This window comes from Nerophis ophidion, linkage group LG11, assembly GCF_033978795.1.
Source record: "Nerophis ophidion isolate RoL-2023_Sa linkage group LG11, RoL_Noph_v1.0, whole genome shotgun sequence".
Classification (NCBI taxonomy): Eukaryota; Metazoa; Chordata; class Actinopteri; order Syngnathiformes; family Syngnathidae; genus Nerophis; species Nerophis ophidion.
The window spans coordinates 58,441,461-58,454,540 of NC_084621.1; the positions used below are offsets into that span (position 1 = coordinate 58,441,461).

The window sequence follows — 13,080 nt, forward strand, 5'->3', positions numbered from 1 at the left end:
GCCCCGACAGGCACCAACTACCTTGCGGCCACAGCTCCGATCTGCCGCCTCGACAATAGAGGTGCGGAACATGGTCCACTCGGACTCAATGTCCAGCACCTCCCTCGTGACATGTTCAAAGTTCTTCCGGAGGTGGGAATTGAAACTTTGTCTGACAGGAGACTCTGCCAGACGTTTCCTGCAGACCCTCACAATGCGTTTGGGCCTCCCAGGTCTGTCCGGCATCCTCCCCCACCATCGCAGCCAACTCACCACCAGGTGGTGATCGGTAGAAAGCTCCGCCCCTCTCTTCACCCGAGTGTCCATAACATGAGGCCGCAAATCCGATGACACAACTACAAAGTCGATCATGGAACTGCGGCCTAGGGTGTCCTGGTGCCAAGTGCACATATGGACACCCTTATGTTTGAACATGGTGTTTGTTATGGACAAACTGTGACGAGCACTAAAGTCCAATAACAAAACACCACTCGGGTTCAGATCCGGGCGGCCATTCTTCCCAATCACGCCTCTCCAGGTTTCACTGTCGTTGCCAACGTGAGCGTTGAAGTCTCCCAGTAGGACAAGGGAATCACCCGGGGGAGCACTTTCCAGTACTCCCTCGAGCGTTCCCAAAAAGGGTGGGTACTCTGAAATGCTGTTTGGTGCATAAGCACAAACAACAGTCAAGACCCGTCCCCCCACCCGAAGGCGGAGGGAGGCTACCCTTTCGTCCACCGGGTTGAACTCCAACGTACAGGCTTTGAGCCGGGGGGAATCAAGAATTGCCACCCCAGCCCGTCGCCTCTCACTGCCGGCAACGCCAGAGTGGAAGAGGGTCCAATCCCTCTCGAGAGAAGTGGTTCCAGAGCCCTTGCTGTGCGTCGAAGTGAGTCCGACTATATCCAGCCGGAATTTCTCGACTTCGCGCACTAGCTCAGGCTCTTTCCCCCCCAGTGACGTGACGTTCCACGTCCCAAGAGCTAGCTTCTGTAGCCGAGGATCGGACCGCCAAGTGCCCTGCCTTCGGCTGTCGCCCAGCTCACAATGCACCCGACCTCTATGGCCCCTGCTATGGGTGGTGAGCCCATTGGAGGGGGCACCCACGTTGCCTCTTCGGGCTGTGCCCGGCCGGGCCCCATGGGAACAGGCCCGGCCACCAGGCGCTCGCCATCGTGCCCCACCTGCTCCAGAGGGGGGCCCCGGTGACCCGCGTCCGGGCGAGTGAAATCTGGGTCCATGATGTTTCTTCTTCATAAACACAACAAGTGGAGTTTTATTTTGCTTTCATCTGACCATATGATATTCTCCCAATACTTGTCCGTATTATCCAAATGCTCTCTAGCAAACTTCAGACGGGCCTGGACATGTACTGGCTTAAGCAGGGAGATACGTCTGGCACTGCAGAGTTTGAGTCCCTGGCGACATAATGTGTACTGATGGTAGTGATTGTGGGATTTTTGCTCACTGTTCTTGTGATCATTTTGACCCAACGGGTTAAGGTTTTGTATGAAGCCCCATATCGAAGGAGATTATCAATGGTCTTGTATTTCTTCCATTTTCTAACGTTTTCTAATAATTGTTCTTCACACCAAGCTGCTTACATATTGCAGATTCAGTCTTCCCAGCCTGGTGCAGGTGTAACATTTATTTTCTGGCGTCCTTTGACAGCTTTTGGGTCTTGGCCATCGTGGAGTTTGGAGTGTGACTCTTTGAGGTTTTGGGCAGGTCTCTTGTATACTGATAACGAGGCGAAACAGGTGCCATTAATACGGGTAACGAGTACAGAAGAGCCTCTTAAAGAAGAAGTTATAGGTCTGTGAAAGCCAGAAATCTTGCTTGTTTGTAAGTGACCAAATACTAATTTTACAGAGGACTTTTCCAATTAATTCATTAAAAATCCAGTGATTTTCTGGATTATTTTCTCCCATTCTGTCTCTCAAAGCTGAAGTGTACCTATAATGAAAAATACAGGCCTCTCTCATCTTTTTAAGTGGGAGAAATTGCACAATTGGTAGCTGACTAAATATTTGTTTGCCCTGTGTGCGTGTGTGCGTGTGTGCGTGTGTGCGTGTGTGTGTGTGTGTGTGTGTGTGTGTGTGTGTGTGTGTGTGTGTGTGTGTGTATATATATATATATATACATATATATATATATATATATGTGTGTGTATATACATACAGTACATATATATGTGTGTGTATGTATATAAAAAATCCATACGTGTATATATGTGTATATACACGTATAGATGGCGCGTGGCGCAGTGGGAAAGTGGCCGTGCGCAACCCGGTTCACTGGTTCAAATCCCACCTAGAACCAACCTCGTCACGTCCGTTGTGTCCTGAGCAAGACACTTCACCCTTGCTCCTGATGGGTGCTGGTTGGCGCCTTGCATGGCAGCTCCCTCCATCAGTGTGTGAATGTGTGTGTGAATGGGTAAATGTGGAAGTAGTGTCAAAGCGCTTTGAGTACCTTGAAGGTAGAAAAGCGCTATACAAGTACAACCCATTTATAATTTATTATATATATATGTAATTACATACATATATATGTGTGTGTATGTATATATATATATATATATAAAATGTATACGTGAGTGTATATATGTATAGATGTGTGTATGTATATGTATAGATTTTTGTGTATATATGTATATGTATAGATGTGTATATATGTATAGATGTATTTGTATAGATGTGTGTGTGTGTTTGTATATATGTATGGATTTGTATATATGTATATATATATATATATATATGTGTGTGTATGTATATATATATGTGTGTGAAACAAAAATTGAGCTGTTTGACCACAATACCAAGCAATATGTTTGGTGGAGAAAAGGTGAGGCCTTTAATCCCAGGAACACCATCCTACCGACCGTCAAGCATGGTGGTGGTAGTATTATGCTCTGGGCCTGTTTTGCTGCCAATTGAACTGGTGCTTTAAATGGGAGAATTAGAAAGGAGGATTACCTCCAAATTCTTCAGGACAACCTAAAATCATCAGCCCGGAGGTTGGGTCTTGGGCAATGTTGGGTGTTCCAACAGGACAATGACCCCAAACATACGACAAAAATGGTAAAGGAATGGCTAAATCAGGCTAGAATTAAAGTTTTAAACGTTCAAAACCCCTATTTGTTCAAGTGTAATAATAAGATAGTAGATTATTGGTTTAACTGAGAGACAATAAAGAACACAGTCATATGTTATTGGTGTTATTCTTTTACAGGCAAGAGGTGTGCCGTTGTTTCCGTGTTTGGACTGCAGCTGTGTGTTTAAGAAGTTGGGCAGTTTGAATGCACACATCAGCAAGATGCACATATCTGTGATCGATGTACCGTCCAGCGCTTCGGTAATAATTGATGCACTGTACATTGAAGTTTTTGCTGTGGTGTAAATGAATTGGTATTTTTATGGTCTGTAAACCTCCTTTTCTAACCGATGTATACAACAATGTTGTAATACATGACAAAATCAGCCATGAAATTTATTCTTTTTATTTTTTCCAATGAAAAGCAACATTTTTCCCCCCTTGGTATCTGATAAATAACAGCTGTGCTTTTCATAAGACAATTCCACTTGCTTAAATGTGTTTTTGTTTTTATAACTATTTCAACACTTTTACCGTTAAACACTGTTCATCCCAAAATAGTGGAATAAAATACATATGCACATACAGTATACTGAGTAAATGCCTTGTAATATTTTGCACCTTCTCATGCAGCAAAAAAAGTTATGAAAATATCACAGAGACCATACTACAGCATAATACGGAGCAATGTACTAGCATGGTGTAATTGTGTAACAATGAGATCTAGAGGAATTATTCTGCTTTAAATTTAAATTAAATTATTTCCTCTGATAACTGGCCCTTTATCGTGACATGTCCCACAGGAAACAGACACAGGAGGTCCTGCGGGGTCCGAGGGCGGAGAGGCAGTCACAGATGTCATCCAGCAGCTTCTTGAACTCTCTGAACAAGTCAGTGGAGAAACACCCCAGGCCCAACCCCCAGAGCCAGCTATTACCATGGAAACTGCCATCAACCAAGACATCCTGCAGGTAAGTTCAGAACTTTGCAGGCTGCAATATTTACAATGACATATGTTTGAATTTCTACATACATTAATCAGTAAACAAAAGTGCCATGCATTTAGACAACCTTATATTTTGTTTTTCAGGGTCTTTAATCCTTTCTGTTGTCTTTTTGCAATCTCTTGAAGTAAAAGATACAAACACGGATACATTTTTTGCTACCCTGCTATGAAAGAACAAAATCCACAATGATCCCTGAAATAAACAGACTAAAGAAATAAATGAAAAAAAGGCAATTTGAGAAAATTAGGGATGGAAACCAAATTTGGTACTTTAACAGGCACCAACCAGAATTCAAACAGTGCCATTTGTCGATATTATAGACTATTTTCTAGCTGGGCAAAACACCGTAGTCCAGTGGTCCCCAACCACCGGGCCGCACAAGAAATAAATAAATGTAAAAATAAAAAAATACATATATATATATATATACATATTTTTTTGTTTGTTTGTTTGAATATTAAATCAACATAAAAAACACAATATATGCATTATATATCAATACAGTCTGCAGGGATACAGTCCGTAAGCACACATGATTGTATTTCTTTATTATTATTTGAAAAGATTGCACAATAAAATATAACGTTAAATGTCACAATTCAGAAACAATGTCTGATTTTCATGCGTTCATTTTTTTGTAAATTATTGTCAAAAAGGATTGTCAGTTTCTAATTACCTCTGATTTTTATGGGGTTTTTCTTCTTTGCATAAGGGTACCCACAATTTCCACCTAATGTGTATTTCCTAATGGATTTTTTTGGAACTAAATAGGATTCCATTTTTGTAGCAAGCTTTGGAGAACAGCGGACTGAGTGTGGCACCAACACAAAATGAGAATGGCAGTGACAGAAAGCCTCAGAACCAGACATCGGAGGGTGCCAATGTGGTGGTGAAAAAGACGTCCCTTCCAGATAAAGTTGCCAGAGAAAGAAAAAGAAGCATTTTCAAGAAACCTGTACAAATGCCAGGTATGGAAGCATGGTAGACTAAAACAAACAGTTTTTATTTATCATAATTACTGTGACTAGTTACTATAAACATATACACTTTAATTAATGTTATCATTTTAAAAACATATTATGTTAGTTATAAGTATAAGTACCAGTCTGCTTCAGAATCAACATGCTTCTATGCTTCAAAAATTGATAAAACATATTTTCCTGCACCTCGCTTTCCTTCTTTAGGATCCATCAGGGAGGAAAATGGCATCCGCTGGCATGGCTGCCCATATTGCTCCAAGGAATTCAAGAAGCCGAGTGACCTTGTCCGCCACATCCGCATCCACACCCACGAGAAGCCTTTCAAGTGCAAACAGTGCTTCAGATCATTTGCTGTCAAGAGTACCCTCACAGCGCATATGAAAACCCATACGGGCATAAAAGCATTTGAGTGTCAGTGCTGCCTGAAGTGTTTCTCCACTTCTGGTAGCATGAAGGTGCACATGCGGCTGCATACGGGTAAGGAGGTTCCCTTTACATTCTCTTTTGCTTTTGGACATTTGCAATTTACATTTACTGAACAATGCATTAACATTGTGGGATAAATAAGGTCTATCCTAGCCTACTCTATTTTGGGTAAGCAGTCAATATAAGATGTGAAGCTCTTCTTATAAGAGGCCAAATCTCATTCAAACTTTTCAGTGCCATGGCGTTGCCCTGTACCCATCAACAATAACTGCCTCAGAGTGTCTGTTTCTCTTTAAAGGGGACCTATGATGATTTTCATATACATTTATAATACTTCATTTTGATCCAGAAACATGTCTCGGATATGAGTTGATATAAATTTTGCGTAAATTTTGCTCCACAGTCACTTTTATTACCCGTTTTTTGAGTCTGTCTACAAGATGTTCGATTCTGGAGGCGTTCTCAGATTGCAAATGAAACCACGTCCCACCCTCTCCAAAGGTATCAAAATGTATCTTTTGAAATTGTACACTCTTTTTTTTTGTTCCCAGACACTGTCAAAAATAAACTTGATAAACATTTTATAAATTCACCTGCACACTCTCCAATCGATTGAGAATTCTGCATAAAAAGCTGCTTTTAGCAGCATTTATGTCACTGCATCTTACACGTCGGTGTCATTATGCGCATGCCAAGATTAGATGAAAATAACACTTTATCCTACCTTTTTTTGTATTTCCTTGTAACCTGAAGCAGAGGGGGAGTACCTCTTCCCTCTGGCTGTGAGCTTTACATAATGTCAAAATAAGTATGTCCGCCTCACTCTGACGTCACAATGTAACCAGACTGCAAAATCCCATGAACCAAGGCATCACGCCAAAATGATTTATACTTTTGATTTGACTTTATGCATTGTTAAACACTACTATCCATCATGGTAAAAAAACTTTTGTTAGTGAGAAAAGAGGAAAATCATCATAAGTCCCAAAACAAAATTTTTTACCCAATTAAATTTTTTTGCTATTAGGAAATGTTGTAATCTCCTTTTATAGTTAACAGGATTATACAATATTATTTAATGAATGTCCACAGGACTTGGACATGTCATGAAACAAAGTTATTTATAGGTGCAACTGAATAAGACTGTTTTGGTGGTGGTCTGCCTTTCTCAAAGGGCAAATCTAGTTAAGAATTCCTTCCATGTGATAGTAATAACCTTTTGAAAGTTCAATTTTAAGGGCATGCGTCAAAGTGAGCACAATTATATAATGCCAAATGTTCATTTTTTTACTTTTACTAGGTGTTCGTCCTTTCTCCTGCCCTCACTGTGATAAGATCTTTCGCACATCAGGACACAGAAAAACACATATAGCCTCTCATTTTAAAAACTTGCAGCAGAAGAAGCACAAGTTTCCACGAAAAGCAAACAAAGCTAAAGTGTCAAAGAACAATTTACCCTTACCTGACATCCCACTGCAAGAGCCCATACTCATTACTGACTTTGGTAAGTCCTCAGTTTCAAAGAAGAACTTGTTTCTCACCTGCATATGAATATTATGTTTTAATATTGCACATTGATAACCAATGTTTGGTGTTTACATTTTGCCTTACAGGCCTCATGCCATCTCAGAACCCTCGCCTGGCTTTCCAACAGTACCTGGAGGTGGTGGGCACTGATAGGCCATATAAGTGCCAGTTCTGCAATAAGGCTTATAAAAAGTCTAGCCATCTGAAGCAGCATGTTAGGTGAGACTAGTTTTTTCATAACTGTTGGCAAGTTTTTGCTTCAACTAATATGTTAATATGTTGTTTTGAGTGACACAAATTAAAGTCACAGATCAAATCTGAGACTGTTGTAAAACTGTAGGATTGAGATTAGCTACATTCCTTGTTTCCATCTTAAATGTTGAGAATATAAAATAATTAAAGACTAAAAGCAGGAAAATAAAAAATAAGTGAAACTTATGTTACTAATATTGTTACTTCCGTCTGAAGGTTATGTGATGGTCGCTGTTGCTTTGGCTGTCTGTTAGTTGGCAAAATAAATCAAAGAGTTATGGGTGGACCTCCATTAAACTTTCAGGAAATAACAGAAATGGTATTAGAAACGCCCTGCGATGAGGTGGCGACTTGTCCAGGGTGTACCCCGGCTTCCGCCCGATTGTAGCTGAGATAGGCGCCAGCGCCCCCCGCGACCCCGAAAGGGAATAAGCGGTAGAAAATGGATGGATGGATGGTATTAGAAACAAATGATTAGATTTCGGGCCTGAACCTGATCATTTCTACTAAGATACCTTACGTTTACGTTTCTGTTTGTGTATGGTCTAGCAGAGACTAAGACAGTGGATGACTTAACAAGAATGTCAACTCTGTTTAATTTCACTATAGATAGCTGAAAAAGTTAAAGGCCAACTTTTAACAAACTTAGTTGCAGCATGGATCAGGTGGTAGATTGGTTGTCTCCCGACCTGAAGGTTTCGTGTTCGATCCTCAGTCCTTGAGCAAGATACTGAACCCCCAGTTGCCATCAGTAGGTGAAGGTGCCAAAGTGCTTTGAGTACCTTGAAGGTAGAAAAGGGCTATACAAGTAAAACAACATTTTAGGAACTTTCAGGAAATGTCTGTAATGTGATAAGGAATAAGTCTAGAGCTGTAGCTAACATTTTAATAATTGAGTAATAAAATGAAACACACCTTCACACTTTGCAACCTGAATGCATCTTTTTAAGGAAAATAGTTAAAATAGACAAATATTTTTCTGATGAAACCTATTCTTATAAATTCACATAATATTGAAATTGCACTTTTGGCATAGTCTCATCACTATATCTTAAATAAATAAAATAAAAAAATATATCCATCCATCCATTTCCTACCGCTTATTCCCTTTTGGGGTTGCGGGGGCGCTGTATTTATGTATATATATATATATATATACACAAACCCCGTTTCCGTATGAGTTGGGAAATTGTGTTCGATGTAAATAGAAACAGAATACAATGATTTTCAAATACTTTTCAACCCATATTCAGTTGAATACAGTGGGGCAAAAAAGTATTTAGTCAGCCACTGATTGTGCAAGTTCTCCCACTTAAAATGATGACAGAGGTCTGTAATTTTCATCATAGGTACACTTCAACTGTGGGAGACAGAATATGGAAAAAAATCCAGGAATTCCCATTGTAGGAATTTTAAAGAATTTATTTGAAAAGTATGGTGGAAAATAAGTATTTGGTCAACCATTCAAAGCTCTCACTGATGGAAGGAGGTTTTGGCTCAAAATCTCATGATACATGGCCCCATTCATTCTTTCCTTAACACGAATCAATCGTCCTGTCCCCTTAGCAGAAAAACAGCCCCAAAGCATGATGTTTTCACCCCCATGCTTCACAGTAGGTATGGTGTTCTTGGGATGCAACTCAGTATTCTTCCTCCAAACACGACGAGTTGAGTTTATACCAATATATATATATATATATATATATATATATATATATATATATATATATATATATATATATATGTATATATATTAACTATAATACAATGTCAAAAACTATATAAAATGGCATTCGCTACCAAAACAGACTTTAACCTCATTTCTAGTTGTTGACTGCTCTTAAATATGAATGATACATGTAATATTGCAAAACCTTTGACAGGTTATATTGGTTATATACACCGCACTCATGTGCACTCTTTTGTGGCAGGCTTCAAGAAATAATGGATTTTATACATTTGTCTTTTTAAACGAATCATTGAAGCAACAAAATACCGATTAAATCTTTTTTGTCATTAATTGATGAATCGTTGCAGCCCTAAAAAATTCATTAGATTTTAGGGCCGATCCGGATTATTTTTACATCGTTATCTTACGTTTACGTTACAAACTTCAACTTCTGTGTGTATATGTATGCGTGCGGCCCAGTTTCCACTCACACAGACAAAGATAGTGGATGACTGTCAAGAAGTTTAACTCCATTTCTTTCTTTCCGCTACAAATATCTAAAAAATGATGGGCACATTTTGATTAAAATTTCAGGAATTGTCAGAAATACGACAAGAAACAAGTGATTATATTTTAGGGGTGATCCAGATCACCATCTGGATTCAGGACTTGTTTTCTATTAGAAAGTATCCCTGGCGGAGGTCTGCGCTCTCTGAGAGCTTTACTAGTTGATATTGTTTTTTTCCCACCTACCCTAGGTCTCATACAGGAGAAAGACCATACAAATGTGTGCAGTGCGGTCGAGGTTTCGCATCTTCAGGGGTTCTCAAAGCCCATATCAGAACCCACTCAGGACTTAAGGCGTACAAGTGTGTCATGTGCGACACAACATTCACCACCAGCGGTAGCCTACGACGCCACATGACAACACACAGTGACCTACGACCTTACATGTGCCCTTACTGCCAAAAAACCTTCAAGTCATCTCCAAACTGTAGAAAACACATGAAGACGCACAGGTTTGTGTATATACTCTTTTGGTCCATTTTTGTGTGAAAATTCTGTTAGCATCTCCAGGCTTTTCTCTGTACCTAATTATTTATTTAAGACACTTTAATATAATTAACTGTACAAAAGAGAATAAATGAGCTCGAGAGGATATAACCGCAAAGGGTAAAAATAAAACATCCCCATATCTGGGTATGGGTTATTTTTAAGATTTTAATTGTACAAATCCTCTGACCTGCCACCTGAACGTGGTAGAGGAGTTAAAGTGTCCCATTGATCCTAGGAGCTATGTTGACTTTCAGCTTCAATGGCCGCTGGCAGGGTCTATTGGGACAAAAAGGTCTTACATCAGGGACTAGACAAAGATCACCTCAAAGATCTCAATGAAAAGACACAATCGAGGAAGCAGATTTCCCTCGCCCAGACGCGGTTCAACAGGGCTCTCTTCTGAACTTAAGCCCAAATGTGGGGCTCGATGGCAAGAGCCTGGTGGCCGGGCACAGCCCGAAGAGGCAATATGAGTCCTTCCTCCAGTGGGCTCACCACTCACAGGAGGGAGCATAAAGGTTGGGTGCAAATGCTCAAGGTTGGGAAGGACATCCTGCTCAACGTGGGGTTCAAGTACCTCAAAGTCTTGTTCACAAGTGAGGGAAAACTGGATCGTGAGATTCAGAGGCGGATTGGTGCGGCTTCTGCGGAGGTGTGGACCCTGTATTGATCCGTCGTGGTGAAGAAGGCGATGAGCCGGAAGGCAAAACCTGCTCTCAATTTACCGGTTTTCTCTACGTTTCTATCATCACCTATGGTCATGACATTTGGGTTATGACCGAAAGGTCAAAATAACGAGTACAAGCGGCCAAAATGTGTTTCCTCTGTCTCGTGGCGGGGCTCTCCCTTAGCGATAAGGTGAGAAGTTCTGTCATACTGCTCCTCCACATCAAGAGGAGCCAGATCAGGTAGTTTAGGCATCTGGTCAGGATGCCCCCCAAACTTCTCCCTACGTAGGTGTTTAGGGTACGTCCAACTGGTAGGAGGCCACGGGGAAGACCCAGGACATGTTTGGGAGACTATGTCTCCTGGCTGGCCTCGGAACGCCTTAGAGCTGGACAAAGTGGCTGGGGAGAGGGAAGTCTGGGCTTCTCTGCTTAGGCTGCTGCCCCAGGGACCCGACCTCAGCTAAGCGGAAAAAAGATGGATGGATGGATGGATGGTTGTATACATCTGCTTCCACGTCTGTCTCTGAAAACTGTTCTGTATACAAACCTCGCCCATTCTGCTTAGTGCCTCATCTTTCAGGAACTTATGTGACGTAGTGCCGATGATCACCATAGTAACCTATATATCAACCAGAAGCGCATATTCCAACCATTGGAAAACTTTCTATAGTTTAAGACTTACAGTAATTCGAAACCGGTCCTGCACATGATATTGTTAAAGGTTTAAAATAAATAATTTGGAGACGTTCGGCGGACTGAATTTAAACGCTTAACGCTTAGTATGCGGCCCGTGGGCCGTATTTTGTCTAGGTCAGTGCAAGACGGTAGTGAGAACAGCCCTGACATATAACCTAGTGGTTAAAGTGTCCGCCCTGAGATCGGTAGGTCATGAGTTCAAATCCTGGTCGAGTCATACCAAGGACTATAAAAAAAATAGGACTGATTACCTCCCTGCTTGGCACTCAGCATTGGGGGTTAAATCACCATAAATGATTCCCTGGCGTGGCACCGCTGCTGCCCACTGCTCCCTTCCCCTCCCAGGGGGTGATCAAGGGTGATGGGTCAAATGCAGAGAATAATTTCGCCACATGTAGTATTTGTGTGACAATCATTGGTACTTTAACTTTTAAGGGCTGTAGATAGTAACTCTAAATCATTGGTGGTGAAATGGTACAGGCATAAGCTTTAAACGTGGATGGCTCTGTGGAGAGGCATCAGGAGAGGGAGCTGAAGTGGTTAAGGCCCCAAAACACATATCTCCTGCAGAGCCACAGAGGACAGTGACGAGGACTCTTGTATAACACTTAGTGACTTCATTGAGATACAAATCGGTCAGTGCCATCGGTCCGTCCAAACAGCCCATGTTAAATGTCTAGGAGACACGTTTATAGAGGTAGAACTGAGGTTTTTTGGCCATGTGAGAAATAGGGATCCTTATGATATTGGTTGAAGGGTGCTGGTTATGAGAATAAGGAATGTTCAATTTAATTTAAAATTTTATGTCAAATGTATTATGTTTGAATATGAATATTGAAGTTGTTAATATTTTATTTATATTTACTATATTAAGTATGAATATGAATAAATGTATTATGTTTTTGCTCCAACCCAGATATGAACTGGTTCATCAGCTGCAGCCACAGCCATCGGAAGACCCTCTTGGAGCTGGCACTGTGCCGCATGAAATGCAGGTGGACATGGAGGACAACACGCTTCAGCAACAACCTGCCAATTCAAATGAGCAAGAAAACATGCTGGCTCTTGGCCAAGCAGAGGGTGTAAACGGAAGCCAAACAACACTTGAAGCACCAATGACTGACCAACCACTACAAGGAGAAGGTAACAAGAAGATATCACCTGGTCACTGAGAGGCATTAGTGCTAGATTTATAGCAGCAAATACTTTTCTTTACTCCTTTCGTGCTCTGTCAAACTTAAAACTGCAGCTGTCCATTTTTTTAGTAAGTGAAACACTTTTTTTTGGCTTAATGCGGACATTTAAATAAAAAATATTTTTCTTGTGACCTTCAGTCTATCTTATTATAAATACAGATACCATTGAGATTGCACTTTTACCAGTGGAGCGTCACCGTTACCAAAAAAAAAAAAACTTAGCCTAAAACTAAGTAATAGATAAAACCGCCTTTGGTTTTTGCAACAAACAACTCGTTAGCATTAACATGCAAACTGTCGATGCTAACATGTCCTCACATGCCCCCATGTGTTTGAATGAAACATGTGTTATGCATATCAAACATATAAAATGGCGTTAGATGGCAAAATAAACTTTTACATTGTTTCTGGTTGTTTGCTGCTAATAAATATGAAGGATGCTTACTGGTAATGTGCTGCACCATCAATGTATTCATATTGTGAAATGCCAGCTCAGTTTGACAGTGCAAACATTTCACCACAGTGTAT

The 13,080-nt window shown here is 40.8% G+C and overlaps 1 protein-coding gene across 2 annotated transcripts in view; it reads left to right on the plus strand.

The window, feature by feature from the left end:
• The window catches only part of LOC133562303 (zinc finger protein 236-like), a 91,790-nt gene that overhangs the window by 32,981 nt on the left and 45,729 nt on the right, over positions 1-13,080 (plus strand). For both annotated transcript variants that reach the window (XM_061916345.1, XM_061916346.1), the window contains exons 7-14: positions 3,214-3,336; positions 3,879-4,046; positions 4,870-5,050; positions 5,267-5,539; positions 6,789-6,992; positions 7,102-7,234; positions 9,695-9,955; positions 12,273-12,499. In XM_061916345.1, coding sequence (XP_061772329.1) covers positions 3,214-3,336; positions 3,879-4,046; positions 4,870-5,050; positions 5,267-5,539; positions 6,789-6,992; positions 7,102-7,234; positions 9,695-9,955; positions 12,273-12,499 — 1,570 coding nt within the window. The remainder of the gene's footprint in view (positions 1-3,213; positions 3,337-3,878; positions 4,047-4,869; positions 5,051-5,266; positions 5,540-6,788; positions 6,993-7,101; positions 7,235-9,694; positions 9,956-12,272; positions 12,500-13,080) is intronic.